This window comes from Stylophora pistillata, chromosome 8, assembly GCF_964205215.1.
Source record: "Stylophora pistillata chromosome 8, jaStyPist1.2, whole genome shotgun sequence".
NCBI lineage: Eukaryota > Metazoa > Cnidaria > Anthozoa > Scleractinia > Pocilloporidae > Stylophora > Stylophora pistillata.
In genome coordinates, this window is record NC_142526.1 from 10,974,705 (window position 1) to 10,990,102 (window position 15,398).

The 15,398-nt window shown below is 38.0% G+C and overlaps 2 protein-coding genes across 2 annotated transcripts; both read right to left on the reverse strand.

The window, feature by feature from the left end:
* Positions 1 to 3,817: 3,817 nt before the first annotated feature.
* On the reverse strand, positions 3,818 to 5,296 carry LOC148724952 (uncharacterized). The gene has a single exon (XM_088730739.1). It carries the CDS (start codon positions 5,279 to 5,281, stop codon positions 3,911 to 3,913), a length of 1,371 nt encoding a protein of 456 aa, XP_088586865.1. The 5' UTR covers positions 5,282 to 5,296; the 3' UTR covers positions 3,818 to 3,910.
* Positions 5,297 to 5,831: 535 nt separating this feature from the next.
* On the reverse strand, positions 5,832 to 7,731 carry LOC148724953 (uncharacterized). Its single transcript, XM_088731414.1, has 2 exons — positions 7,304 to 7,731; positions 5,832 to 6,253 (listed from the first exon to the last, which is right to left on the reverse strand). Exons 1-2 carry the CDS (start codon positions 7,500 to 7,502, stop codon positions 5,832 to 5,834), a joined length of 621 nt encoding a protein of 206 aa, XP_088587540.1. The 5' UTR covers positions 7,503 to 7,731.
* Between the last annotated feature and the right edge of the window lie 7,667 nt (positions 7,732 to 15,398).

The window sequence follows — 15,398 nt, forward strand, 5'->3', positions numbered from 1 at the left end:
TACCTCTTTGCTGGCAAACTGAGAAAAATGAAGTGTGCAAGCGAAAGCACTAATTTCAAGTCCGATAACACCGCGATTAATATAAGGTAAGTGCCTTGAAGTGTAAATACGTGTATTGATCGATTTTTTATTCCTTTAAAAACAAAGAAGTGTTTCATGAAAAGTCCAAAAACTTTAATTTTTTTATTTGTAGAAACTCAGTACAGGCGACTGCCATTAGCTGAATCGTTGGGATGAGCATTCGACTGAAAGTTGATGGAGATATTCACTTGAGAGTTGTTGAACGATACATTGGTGAATAATCCACCTAGCCTAGAACTCTTACTGCTAGATCATCAATGCTGTTTTTCATCGATGTTGTGTTATTGCTAACTACTGATGGAAGCGCAAGGCTGTTGACATAAATTTCTCGCAAAGCTATAGTGCGTGGACCGACGCTGGTGTTGGCAGCTGTGACAGTCGTAGTGGTACGACTGAAAACTCAGCCAACTTGCTTGGCATCCTTTGTCGTTTTTGCAAAAGATTATGGCTGCAGATGGATAATGAACCCGGGTTGGCGTGACCGGTTAGCTCGGAGATTGTTTTTTCTGGGCCGTGTTCACAGGATTTTCTCGCTTTCGGATTTTCGCTAGCGAAAGAGGTTTTTCATGCCTCTCCAAGAATTTGAAGTTCAGTTCAAAACAAGGAAGAACCTCAGGCTCACTTTGAAAACGCTTTGTTTGTTTTCGCTCTTTAAAAGGTGAAAATGGCTTTGAAAACATTTTAAATTGACTTAGAATCCAAATTTTGTAACAATATATGACGATAGTTGTTGTGGTTAGTGACGTAGAGGCGAAACATTTTCACGTAGCCTCGTTTTTAACTCGCAATTCCACGCTAAATACCAATCAGAATGCGAGATTGTATTCAATGATGCGATTCTAGATGCAATATTCCGCATCAGCAGTTTTTATGCATTAACCATCTCGCGTGAAAGAAAATTTCAAAAAACACAGGTAGAAATCTATGAAAGGAAGTCTAAAGTAGGAAAAAGGAAAACTCGAGACTCTTCGAACGTACAGCTAATGAATTACAAGTATCCTGTTGAAATTGTTTTTTCTAGTTGGAGTTTCACCAAAAAAGGTTCTTGACCTTTAAAAAGCTTTCACTTTCTGGCTTGCGTGGTTCTCTGTATTTCGGAAGATGTAAAAGAGCCGTGCGAGTGTGGAGTCGGACGACCTTTTTTCGGACCGACTCACCTCAGCTTTCGTTATGGCTTTCTTTAGGATTGTCTGGGGAGGGGGGCATATGGTTCATATAATTATGAATATTATGTCGGAAATTTGTCTTCTGTTTTGCTGTTACATCACATAATAACACTTGTGCCGATTCGCTGTAGCTTTGGTGGAGTCAATAACCCGTGCGGTGCATCGCAAAATTTGAACAGGCACACCAGGGTGGAGAGGTATTATTTCATCTTGTGTTAGTGTAGACTGTTCCAGGCATTCAGGAAGTTAAACAAAGCTCAAATAAAACGACGGGTTAGTAGCAGAGCATTAAAAAAACCTATTTTAACCCTTTAGATCGTAAAGTTGACAGGCTTCTAATTTCTCCTTGCAATATCACCCTTGAATCAAATGTAAAGGTTATGAGAATCATGGAAATTATCACCAATCTACTGTAAGAAACTCCTGATTGTCAAACAAATTCTTCTTGTGGTTATCATAGGAAATGTACAGAGATCAGTGTGGAGAATATAGATATTAATGCAGAGGTGTAAAGGATAAGAACAGCAGGAGGAGTAGGCTGAAATTTCACTTTCATAAGCCGGGGCAAGAACAATGGAAATTCACTGAACAATCCCAGTTTAAGCAGGCCGCACACGAATAACAAATTAGTTAGGGCAAAAAATTTATTTCAAAGTTATTTTTCAGATCCAGAAACCGGAGACATTGAAAAAATATACCTTTAGCTTACATTTAACTTTTCTAAAATCTTGATGAAATATCATCACAGGAGCTCCTACTTATTAGGAAAATGATATAAAAAAGCTTGGGAAACCTTTATTTCTCAAAGTTAGTAGACTACCAGTGGTCCCTCCTTTAAAGTAAAGTCCGTCGTGCGAGTAAAAAAAAAAACCTGAGCGAAAAAAAAATTAATTTTAGCACGCCGGGGGAGATGTAAAGCTTTTTTCACTCGCGCAACAGACTTTGCCAAAAGTGGGGGCTGCTCGCAGTCTAAACGTAAGAAACCAATATCTTTATCTGTGATCCATGGCCAAGATTCGTCTTTTTACAGTTCGAAAACTTCGGTTTTGGTTTTATGACACTCTTGGCATTAGTTTTGCAATTATTATTATTAATATTATTATTATTATAATTACTATTATCATTACTCATATTTTAACTATTTAAGTAGAGGTTCAAGAAATAAACCTATGTTTTCAAAGTGTGGGTAACATTTTGACAAAATTGAAAAAACTGATTGATAGTTCAAGATTCATAGTAAAAGTCAAAATCATCTCTACGATGCAGTGAGTAATTCAATGCAGTGAGTAATTCATCATTGGAAAAAGGGCCTTCACATAGATTGCGCTCAAAATCAGTCAGTGAAAATTCGAGGTCATCAATTATTTCAGTTTGAGTTCGCATATCAAGAGGATCTTTGGTGAATAAATTCTTGTAGAAATTGGTTAGAATTTTTTCAAGATCATTTTGTGAGTTTCTGAGAACACCGTTCTCGTCAAAGAAAGATTCAAAACTATTCGTGTCACCTCGTTTTTTCTCCAGACGGAAGAAATAGCGTGTTGGTTTCTCGCCTTCTTCGAACCATTGTGCTCGGGAGCGGACTTTAGCTCCTTCGGCTTCTTTCGAGATTAGAGAGGACAATTGGCTTTCCAAATCGGTAATTACACCTGGGTTATTTAAGCGATTAGAATGTAAAGCATTTTTAGCACGGGTTAATTGCTTAGTAATTAGGATTCTTTTGGCATTTGCTGTTCTCTGTTTACGGATACAGTATGAAATACTTGTTTTGCGGATTTCAATTTTTAGAGCATCCCGCCATTCGCGAAGGGAGGCGAATTCGGGGATTTTAAGCTTAAAGTTGTTAATCGATTTTGACATAATGTTTTTAAATTCTACATCTGAGAGTAAAGAGCTGTTGAACTTCCGAATTCCAGGACAGTGATTAGAAGGGTTAGTCGTTAGTTCAATTTTTACAAAGTCATGATCGGATAGTGCGTATACGCATGGAAGAATATTACACTTCGTTGCTAGGGTTAAGCATTTAGCGACGAGAAAGTGGTCAATTCTAGATGCCTGGGTATGGTCTTTGTTAGACCAGGTGAAAGTTACTTTGCGCGGGTTGTTTTCGCGCCAAATGTCTGTAAGTGAGAAGTCAGCACAAAGGGATCGGAGAAGTTTTTGATCAGACAATGGGATGGCGGAACAATTTAATTTATCCAGGACATTGTCTACACAATTAAAGTCTCCCCCGATCACTAGATCCCCTTGGGGGAGAAAGTAATTGTGCAGACAAAAGAAAAAACTTTTACGATCCGAAATAGCATTGGGAGAGTAAATGTTTACTAAATTTAGTTTAGAATTATAGTAGTCAATGAGTAAGCTCAATATTCTTCCGTCGGAATCGGTCAAAAAACGGATAATTTTTCCTGGGAAGTTTAGAAAAAAGAAGATGGCAACACAGGCAGACCTGCCAGTCCCGAAGGACCACAGACATTTGCCGCGCCAGAGTATTTCGAATTTCTCCGCTTGTTTTTTGCATGAGACATGTGTTTCTTGTAAAAGAATTATGTCACAGTTTGAATACTTTAATTCTTGAATAATTTTTCGACTTTTACTGGAGGACCCGAGTCCTCGCACATTTAGAGAAATTATTTTAAGCTTACTCATTGAATATAAATAAAAAATTAATATCTGTACCGCCTTCTCCTAGGTTTAGCTCTCTGCCATCCATCATCATCAGTTTCTGAGCCAGAGTAGTCACGGCGGGAAGATCTATCGCGGTCATCGCGGCCGCGATAATAATCTCGATCGTTTCTATCTCTCTCTCTTCTGTCGTCTCTCCGGTCATCTCTTCGTTCTTCTCGATCGTCCCTCCCTCGCTGGTCTCTTCGTTCTCTTGGTCGTTCTCTTCTACCTTCGTCGCGTTGTTGTTCTCGTTGTTTCTCTTGATCTTGTTGTTTCTGTTGTTCTTGTTGTTTCTGCTTTTCTAGTAATTTCTGTTGTTCTTCTTGTTGTCGCTGTTGTTCTTCTTGTTGTCGCTGTTGTTCTCTCTGTTGTTGTAGTTTTTTCTGCCTTTCTTCTCTTTCCTTGACGCGCTGGGCTCGCTCTTGTGTCTTTTCCTCTTCAGTTTTAGGTGGCGTTGGCTCATTATCGACGTTCGCGCTGAAGAGTAGGAAGGGGCATTGAGGCATGGAATGGTTGTCCGCTAAACAAACGGAACATCTTGGCGAGTCTTTACATTCTTGAGCTCGATGCCCAGGGCATTCACAATTAAAACAACGGACTGCAGAGCAGTCTTTGGCCATGTGGTCAGTAGCTCCACAATTCCGGCAAGCTTTTGGCTGATTTGGGTACCATATTTTAATAGGTTCACCAGCTATGTTGATGTTGGCAGGGATAGTTCGATGTAGCGCCATTCGAGCCGTTCTTACTCCATTCTCGATATGTTGTGCAATTTTGTCGCGCCGAAATGAAAGGACACGACCGTAGTGGCTGAGTCGGCCAATCACGGCAGTTTCGGGTAGTTCAGCGGGGGCTTCATGGACCTTGACGAGGACCAAACGATTTTCGCAGTCGCCCAAGAACACTTTGAGACCGGCAATCACGACAAAAGGTGTTTCAAGAGCGGCTTCTTTAGCTGCACGGCTCTTGAAAGTCACGATCCAAGATCTATTGGACGCCTTTCTCTGGATTCCGGTGATAGCGTCAATATCGATTTCTGCCGCGTCAAAAGCCTCGAGAATTATTTGCGATGTGACGATTGTATCAACGCTAAAATAAATGGAGCGATCCTTCGTGATTTTACTTTGACTAGGAGCATTCAAAAAAGGCACGGCCTTAAATTTCACACCCTTATTTTCCAGATTTTTCAGTACCTCAGGGATTTCGATTTCCACGTCTGCGTCCCAGGACTGTGAACCTTCTACCGCGCTTGCGTCTACGGCGTCTCCTGGATTCGCTGTCGTGTTATCGGTAGTAAACTGGCTGATATTTTCACTTTCCTGGCTGTCCATATTGACCAATTGCTGCAAAAGCAAGAAAAATAAACTTTTCATAAGCCTTTTAACCTTACCCAAGAGGCCGAGAAGCTTTTACTGTTTCGGCCTTCTGGGCCTCATCAGTGCAGTGCTAATGCTAGGATGGGGGAGAACCGATATGGTTACCCCGAACGATCCCACATTTGTGGTATCGTCTAAGCCATGCCAGAGTGCTCAAACTAGGAAAGCCTAGTGAGCTATGCACAATGCTAGCGGCAATGACTCACCCCACAGTGCTCAATTTGTATGCCAAAAGAGCTATATCTAACTGCAGACATTATGTATTTATATATATACATATACACACACACATATATACATACATATATACATACATCGAGATAGAGAAAATTCTAAGAGACTATACTATCATCCCTACAAGGCTGTTTACCCACTCATTAGGGGATTTTGTTACAAAATCCTCTGATGATCGAGTAAGTAAAAGCAAATAACAGGCTTGTAGGGATGAAGTATAATCTCTCTTTTTTCCCATCTCAATATACATCACACTCTATTTCTATGTATCAAGCACTGTATAATGGAAAAATCAATAAGGAATTTCTTGATCCTACGAATATACAAATAAATTGTAAACAACTGAATGATTACCAACTATTTCGCACTGTCCACTACTGCTCCATGTCGTTGTTGCAGGTATTGGGAAATAGTGTCCATTAACTATGGCATCCCTGTCATGAAATGGCCAGCATTCATGAACTTGCTGGTCACATTCAGGGCACAAGTGTCGCATGATGGAACACATGTCACATGTCACAACTGCAGCTTTATCTAAGCATCTGCTGCACATGATATTTTCAGTAACAGCATAAGTGGCTTCCAGTAATTCTTTAAATATTGTTGACCGTTGCTCTTCCCAGCTTTCAGTCAAGAGTGTCTGCCTTTCTGCCCAATTTTGTCTTTTTGGTGGGTTGCTTTCTGGCAACCTCTGCAAAAGCTCCTGTGCCTCCAACAGGATTTCTTTCATTTCTCCTTTACCAAAATGACAAAAACATGTTCATGTTGTAGTAACAACTCAGGAAATACAATCAACAAGGACAATGATTATGACAACAAATAGAAAGTGTAAAATCATATTGTTACACTTAGAACTAAAAGAAGCTTTAACCCTTTACACCATAACACCAGTATGCAAACTCTCCATACTATGCTCTTTACATTTCCTAAGGTGCTGTCAAGGAGAGTTGTTGCACAATAAAGAGCCTCTTGAGTTGATGATCATTTCATTTATTCTTGTGACCTAGATGTGTGTTCTAGGGATGATAGTTTAATGAGAAATTAGTTGCTAAACACTCTTAGATGTTAAAGGGTTAAGCCAAAAGCACCGGACATCCATGTTCAAGGAAATGTATGATTAGTTAATCAGGTTTTTAGCAACAAAATTTCTTCACCCTCTAACCGACTTAAGGAGGTTTAAATTCCTCTTGCCTTGCCACAACAACTCCGACCTTTTATAACTAAAGTAATGTGGGACTGAGTGACTCTACTGTATTTATTTTGCATCCTAGACCTATACTAATGAGCCACCACGTAAATAATCTGACATTATCCCTTCCCACCCTTACATCAGTATATATGTTCTCCTTACTGTCCCCTATACATTCCCATAGAGACTGATGAGGAGACATTATTTCATAAGCTACAGCTTCCCACTAGTTGGTGACCATTTCCTTTATTCTAATTACCCTCATGTGTGAATTGGGCGTGATATTGTAAGGAGAAATTAGATGCTAGCTAGTCACTCTTAGTGGGTTAAAAGGTTAGTTGAATTACTCCACAAGTAACTCCGCCACAGAAGCGCACATTAACATCAACCTAGATATTGATGATTACAGACCTCCTACTGTACTGGACGCGCGCGTGGTTTGATCCGCACTTTCATGTTCATAACTTACACTCGCATTCTCTGAAAGGTCTTCAGAAAAAGAAGAAAAACGTTCGACTCAGAGCTAACAAATTATTTTGAGCGGAAAAAAAGTTGATGTGGCATGTTCATTAATGAAAGCTGACAAGATGATTTACCATCACGTTCATGAGGAGCTGAGGTTTCAAGGATAGAATTTGTATCTTTTCGTCTTCTTTTCGATTGACCAGAATATGTTCCCTTATTATTACGAAGTCTTGAAACGGGGTCACTAGCAAATTCATACTGTCGAGCTTTCCGCTGTGTCTTCTTTGACAAACCCAACAATTCTTTCCCTTTACTTAGAAGCTCGGACATTGAGGGCAGCTTTCTCTTTCGGTTTTCCCCTGGGAATAATTAGACGAGAGTAAGACTGAGGAAGACAACCAGTATGCAGACTGTCGAAACGTCGCGATTCACATCAAAAGTGACAACATCGTGAGAAAAACGATAATACTTTATCATTAATGAGACTACAGCTTACAAAGGGTCGAGGAAAAGACTGATTCTAAATTAGTAAAGTAAGAGTTACGGTAGCGAATGAAGTAAAGACTTTCGCAAAATAATCCATCACAACTGAAAGCACCTTTTTCCGCCATCTTGGATGCTGTAAGAGTGTGGAACTGAAGCCTCCTCTTCATTTTAAAGCGTCAAGAACGCATGTCGTGAAATTACCATAATCATTAATTTGGTGCCAATTAAGAAATAATGATAATCATTATTTCGGTCTCGAGATCATGTTGAATAGTGGGAGACGAAGGGATTTGAGGTTCTTGCTTTGCAAAGACAATATATAGCTGTTTGACGTGCGTCATTACTTTCGTATGAGGTGTTCCGTTTTTGGAAACGAAGAGGGTACTCCTGGGTGGAAGGTAGGAAAATCTGTGGCATATTGCGAGTCGTGTTTCAATGAAATGATGGAACGTGAATCAAGTCAGAGTAACATGACGAAAAGCCAAGATGACAAAGCAAAAACAAACAGCAAAACAAAAGCATCAGTTAAGCAATTAAGCAAACGCTCAACTGTAGACGTCTTCGACACGGTCTAGCACTGAAATAAGTAGTGCGCCCGGGAATATTGACAGCGAACAGAGTTAAATTCGACAGAGTTAAATTCGACGTTTGAATCAAATGCCGTAGTTAACTATTTTAGAGTTAAACTCGGCACATGTGAAATTCAACGTTTGAACTGGGCCTAAGTTGAGACCACAGTGCAATATATGTAACATTAGAGTTAGAAAATTTTCAAATATTGTAAACTTTGCAAAGTTACATCATCCTGGAGGTCATCAAGTCAAACAGGTTTGTTACTTGCAAAAGAAACTCTGGTTTTATTTAATTTTTTTTTTTTTATTTTGATACACATCCAAGATTCCAATCTTTATCAGTCCAGCTATAATGAGAGGAAAATAAAGATAGGCAAACAGGAATGGGCTCCTGACGTAAGGTAGTTTCTAAACGGAAAAATTTTCTTCAGAACGAGGTTGGCACGATTTGCCAATCTCCAAGATCATTCGATTTCCGCTTCGGTTCAAACCCTCTTCGTTTGAATTTGCTAAGCGGAAATAGGAAGAAGATATTCTCCATACAATCCTTCTTACTAACATTTGATCTGAATTAAAGTTTAGAATCCGGGATGCGAGAGGGATTTTTTGCTCTCTTTTTTAATTATGTGAAACTCCGCAACAATCACTGCTGGAATGGTTGTCAACTAGAACCGTGAATTTCACCTTTAGCGTAGTCCGTGACAAGCCTCGTGCGTCAATGTTTTACTTTCGCTAGCTGTAAGAGCAACAAACTTTCCATGTGTTTTTTTGAGGTGGAATGATTTTGCACGATGAAAGGGAAATTGCTTAGTCTAGTATTAAAAGCGAAAGCGGTAGCATTGTTTAAAACATCTGTACGAGTGTTGTATGACACATTCTTTACCTTTGACTCAGCTCAAATTAATTATAGAGACAATGTTTTGGCTCTCGTCAATTTTATTTGGCATCAAAGGGCCTAAATTTTTTTCAGCGATTTGTAAGGAATTAGAGTAAATCTCTTTCGAGATGAAAAAATGAAACTGTTATGTACAAAGCAGTACCAGACGCAATCAATACACTAAATCCCTGAATGCAGAAACGTAACTCTTTACCAAAACAAAGACTGGCCTTTGAAGTCACTTGAATCCCTATTCGATGGTATTCTCTTTCAGTCACGCTATTCAAGTGAGTAAGCAATGTCGTGCATGTACAGGTTCGATGACTAATCCATTTTCTATAGCAACCAGGAAATCCCTCGTTTGTGATGCTAAAGAAGGAAAACTAGGGTTAGCGCCAAAAAATTTATTGAATTTTTTTTTGCGCCTGTACGTGAAAAAAAGCCGTTTTGTCTTTTCAGTGGAACTGAATTAAACCTCGCATAATTTTCAAGCCAGGATTGTTGAATATCGCGAGTGATGAGCTTCATGAATGAATAACTTTATTGACGTGTCAATCTTTCTAGTTTTTACAAGTAAAAACTAATTGGGGACACCTACTACGTAAACTAAACTAATAATTATAATAATAATGAGAAGAAAAACTATACACAAACAATATAAAATTGATAAAATTAAGTTTTACATAACTCACAGTTTTCACAATTATTTTTCGATATAACATTTTATAAGTCAAGGACTCTGACTCGATTTTTTAAATGCAGTTAGAGAGTCAGCCATTTTGATTGGTTTGTGGAGCTACGACCAAATATAAGGTCCCACGTACCTTCAGCTATGTCTTCCATATATAACCGTGTTGTATCTCGGTAAGGAGAATTCGTCTGCATTCCTAAGATTGTACCTACTTATGCCGCAGCTAAAAAGCTCAGAAGTATATGGTGGGACTAAATTATTCTTAACTTTATACATAAATATAACCATGCCCTGGAGTCTGCGATTACATAACGTTGGAAGTCTTGCTTTATCTAGAAGTGCTTCATAAGTGCTAGCCCTGTCACAATAAATAGCCCTCATTGCACGCTCCTGCAGCCTTTCAAGCTTTCTCTCGTCTGACGAGCGGCAATGGTGCTATACTATAGACCACTTTCATAAATGGCTGCCGGATTAATATTCTTTTGTTTAAATTTAAATTAGCCCTACTGGCCTCGTTCTTCAGTACAAAATCCAAAAGAATACATTATCTCAAGCGAGGCCAGTAGGGCTAATTTAAATTTAAACAAAAGAATATTTATACGGCAGCCATTTATGAAATTGGTCTATATGACAATATTTAACTTGGGGTAAAATAAAAGCTTTAAAAATTCTTGATTTAGCTTCAGTAGGCATTAAATTCCTAAACCTCATAAGTACTCCTACTTTCCTTGCCCCTTTAGTACAGACATTATTGATATGCTTAGTAAAGTTCAAGTCATCATCAATTGCCACTCCCAAAAAATCAATCCCGGAACTTGATTTTATGTTAATGTCCTTTATATTTAGGTTCATTCTCTTTTTCTTGTGTCTTGGTCCTGGACTCATAGCTTGAAATTTATCTTGGTTACACTTGAGTAGATTTTGTTGATACCATTCAGAGGTACGGATTCCCTCATCGTTCAGGATTGTTTCTACATCCTCAATCTTCTCTCCAGCAGAGTACACTTGATGGTCATTAGCGTACATAGCAAGCCTACCCGCATGAATATTCTGGACAAGATCGTTCTGGAATATGTTTCAAAGCAGTGGTCCTAGGTTTGATCCTTGTGGACAGCCTCTGTTTGTCTCTCTCCATTCCCTAAATTCTCCTGATCTCATCCGCACCCTGTTTTTTCTTCCTGTGAAGTAGCATCTCATCATGTCTAAAGCACTTTCCGAGAAACCATAGGCCCACAATTTTGCTAACAATTATGGCGGATGAAGGGAATCAAATGCTATCGAAAGGTCTGTCGATAATATTCCGTCTGTCGATAATATCATCAGCTACAAACGACCCCGATGAATCGTAATTGAACAAAAAGAAAAGGAAAATCTCAGTTGTAATATTCTATCAGTTTTTCTGGCACCACAACATACGTTTTCTAGGGATATAAAGTTCGTATGCTATCTTTTCCTATTCGATCAAATACATTCGCGACTCATTTGACTCCCGAGTCGTTTAAGAATTCCAAGTATCTCTTCGTAAAACCGTCAGCTATGGGAAAAACACAAATGGTGTGATATGCAAGAAGACGATCTGAGGAGAGAAATTATAGATTCTTTCATCATGGCTAACTGCTTTTGACATATATGATAATCCTCTGCATTTAACTGATAGGAATATTTAAACAACTCGTTAAAATTGAATAAATCAATGTTAAAATCCAAAATGCTCTACATGACTCCAGTTGCACATTCACTTTGTACTACTACGAGACAGAATTAATGAAACCATCTCCCAAAACAGTTTGCATGTAATTTTTAATGTCAGTATTTTTAACGAGATTGGTCTGTTGGGTATTTCCTAAACGTTGCTATTAATTCATTAAAAGAATTCGTAAGCGGTTATGAATCTTAAAAGCACTTCGATGTGTTTATTTTTCATCAACCGTCACAGTCGATGTGAATGGACGTTTCTTTACTGTAAGGAAACAATTGACAGTTGTTGTTTGATAAAATAACAATAACAGACAGTTCTCTCAGCGAAATGGAAAGGAGTCTTTTTCATTACATGATTATTTTAACGTGCAATAATAAGCAATGAAATAATAAGATGCTCGGTTTTTCAGCTGCATACTTACAGCGTTTTTACCCGGCCGTCATAAGACGCTGTTATAAGCTGACAAACAAAAATGGCTTTTTTTTCTGGAACTTCTCGCCCACTGAATGTAATAATTTTTTTTTCTACAAAGGAACAAGCGAATAGCAGTGAGTCGATGATTCATAACCAGTATGAATGCTACACAGCATAGCAACTCAACATGGTAAGGGAAGAATTTCTGTTTAATGTTTTATAGTTTTATGCATGGAAACATCATATAAACTCCACGTGGAAACCTTTACCACGAAGGAGGTTGACAAGATTTGCAACAGAGAGAGCTTCGTGATAGTCTAGTCTACGGGGTTCATAGCAACGAGAAATTAATTTTTTTTTGTTGAATCTGCGGTGAAAAGAAGAATAAGAATTTTAAAATTTTGTGGCAAAAAATAAGTTTCCGAATAAGTATGCAGATGTGATATCCATGTTTACCGCAAAGAGATTTTGATCGGTTTAGCGGGATTCAAGTGACTGGTTGCAAAATTCAGGAATTATGAAATCACTCTCAGTTGCATGTTCAAAAAATTTATCCGGCCCTTTCCAATAGAATAGCACAGTTTAACCGAGGGATTTCTAATTTTATCCATTTTGAATGGTTTTTGCAAATATTTGACAGCACTTCAAACTAAGATAGGGCCACGTCATGATTTGAGTGATCAGACGTTCTTTCAGTTTTTCCGTCCGATCGGACGTTCTTTCTTCCAGAACAAAAGGCTTTTGCGTATGATTTCAACCCCACTCGATGAGTGAGACAGGAATGCCTTCCTTAATTTCCTGTATGGTTTTAGGGGCCACCATGAAGGAAGACAACAATTCAATAGAAAATTTCGGTCCTCCTTTTCACTAATACATTTAAATATCTTCAATTAAAAGAGCATTATGTTTAAACGTTTACCTCCATCGTGACAATGCCGATAAAAGCTTTTGAAGATACTGTTTCGGTAGTAAGTGGTTTTACAGAAGCATAACAAGGCTTGTAATCTGTAATGGAAGGCTGATAAACTTTTGCTTCAGAATTCGTAAATATATATCAAAGAAATTCATTTCACAATAGCTTGTTTTGAGATAATGTTCGCTCTTTGCGCGCTAGCTTTCATTTATCGAAATATCAGTTCTTATCACTAAATGCGAAACATTTCTCTTGTCAGTACATTTGAGAATATTTACTGATGTTTTGCCTTGGTATGGTTTCCTTGAGATAAGATATTGTACGTGTAAAAGCGTAACGATGACAATCCTTTTCAGAATGCGAATAATTCCATGACTCTCCTCTTATATCATGAATTAAGTGGCGTGAGTTCTTACTTTATTTCTTTTTTTTTCGAAAAGGCTATTTTTATGGCTGATGTTGGTTTTCACCTTAATTTAAACCTTTAACTAGCCTCACAATGCTCGCTTCTCTTCAGTTGTTCCGGCCAATCGTGACTTCCGGCGAATCGTGACTTATGAATCAAGTTAGTCCACATTGCAATTGTTTTGACTGAGAAAGAATTTTAAAAAGAGGCTTATTTAACAGTTATTACGTCCATTTCAACTTTTTTGTGGTTAGGATATTGCCAATTTCGTAAATTTTTTTAATACTTTCTTAAATTTTAACTAATTCTTTTTCATTAATTTTGATCAACTGAAGCTCGCCTTCTTCCGCTCTAGCATAATTGAGAACGAAGATTTCTTCACTATTTGTCCACGGTTGCATCGCTCCGACGAAGGGCTAACACCCGAAACGTCAGCTTTTGTAATCGTTACGGTGGCCAACTTGAGTTTCAACTTTGTTGATATATGCAAATTATTGCATCAATAATAGCTGGCTCGAAGTATGTTTTTAGTTTCTTTGTAGACAGCTGAAGAAATATTATTCGGGCAAATCATTTAAAGAGCTCTCTTTAAAGGACAAACATTTTGTATACAAACATTGGACGTACATCATATTGTTTCTTTGGAGTACCAAATTTAACTTGTTTACTCTATATGAATACCAATTTTATTTTATGCGTCAACTTCGCGAAATTTAGCATCTTAATGTCAACTTTGCGGCTTGCTTTTCCCGCTGGTACATTACTTCATATAGCGGGCACTATTGTTTATTTCTTTGAACTTTTTGGCTTAAATTCCAAACGAACATTTGAAGAAAAGATTTCTGAGGAATTGTCAGTTTGTCAAGGACTCCTTAAAAAGGAACAAAGAAGCCAGTCAAACAGCGATGATCAGTTTCACGTAAATACAGCAAAAACTATACTGTACAGGGAAAAAATGCAATTACTTGAAATAACAAAGAACTATTTCGCATTATGTGTCGTGTAGCAGTTCATATGAGTTTTGTTTTTTAACAAGAAAGGCTGTGTAACTGAGTTTTTATTGAGCCTTAACGATTATCTTCGAAGTTGAGAGAGACTTTTCTAAGCTTGTGTCTCGTAAAATACGCCCTTTTTCATGAGAGAGAAAGATCCATTTCTCTGTCTTCTGTTTAATTTTTGTCGTTGCTAATTTTGCCGAAAATTTATGTACGCTGCAAGAGCGCCTCTTAATATCGTGAACGGTGTGTAGGAGAAAATATCGATGTTCAAGGAAATGAAAAGATCTTCTTAGATGTGCTTTTGAGGCTTAACAATGAGGGGGTTTGAACTGTTCGGCTAAAAATTCCCAATTGTTATGCAACGAAAGGATTTTTTTGTTAATTAGTTTTCAGCGACAGGAAGGCAGGCGATGCTTAATTTCAAGCAGGCATCAAAGCTCATGATGAACAGTGGAACCAATTAATTAAAAAACAACGTGCGAATTATGTTGTTTTGCGTCTTTTAGCAATATCATACGAGAATTTCCAATGAAAAAAGTCATCCTCTTGAGACTTCATCGTGACAAAACGATATTACTGGTGGTAGAATGAGTCTTATTGAAGTTTATTCATGCTTTATATCAGTTTTTGGCAGACTATCGTTCTCAGTCAAATGCCACAAGCGTCAAGAAGGAGGGAGCTTAATTTTCAACTTTGTAAGAGTGAATGCTTTTGTCAATGGAAATCACAAAGACATTTTTCAAACGTGCGCTGTTGTGTGAAGGGATATTAATGAACTTAACAAGGAGATAGAATTTTTTTGTTATTTTAACAGCTCTGCTAAAATTCTAAATTAACTTGCAAAGAAAAAATTTTTGAGGAATCATTAGTGCACGTGTTGATAAGAAGAAATGTTAAGAAGCCGAGAATTGATGGGGGTTCCATGCAACGAACAATAGTACAGAGCTATCATTTGACTGAAAAATCATCAAAACTCTAGCACGTGGCCTGCAGTAAAAGTCACTCGAGTTTCCTTTTTTTATGAAAAGAGTCCTTCATCTGAGCTCATCTAGATTAAAAAGACATTTCTGCAATCCAGATGGGATATTCCGAGCTTGGATTGTATAAGACATTACTTTCACGACCGAGAAGAGATGAAATTCTATCATTTTATTTCTTTGCACCGCTGTC

What these genes read in the sequence shown, in the direction of transcription:
- LOC148724952 (XM_088730739.1), bottom strand. Translation starts at nt 5,281, where the DNA reads ATGAAAAGTTTATTTTTCTTGCTTTTGCAGCAATTGGTCAATATGGAC.
- LOC148724953 (XM_088731414.1), bottom strand. Translation starts at nt 7,502, where the DNA reads ATGTCCGAGCTTCTAAGTAAAGGGAAAGAATTGTTGGGTTTGTCAAAG. An exon ending in AGCTCCTCATGAACGTGATG is followed by an intron (nt 6,254 to 7,303) that starts GTAAATCATCTT and finishes ATTTTGGTAAAG; the next exon opens with GAGAAATGAAAGAAATCCTG.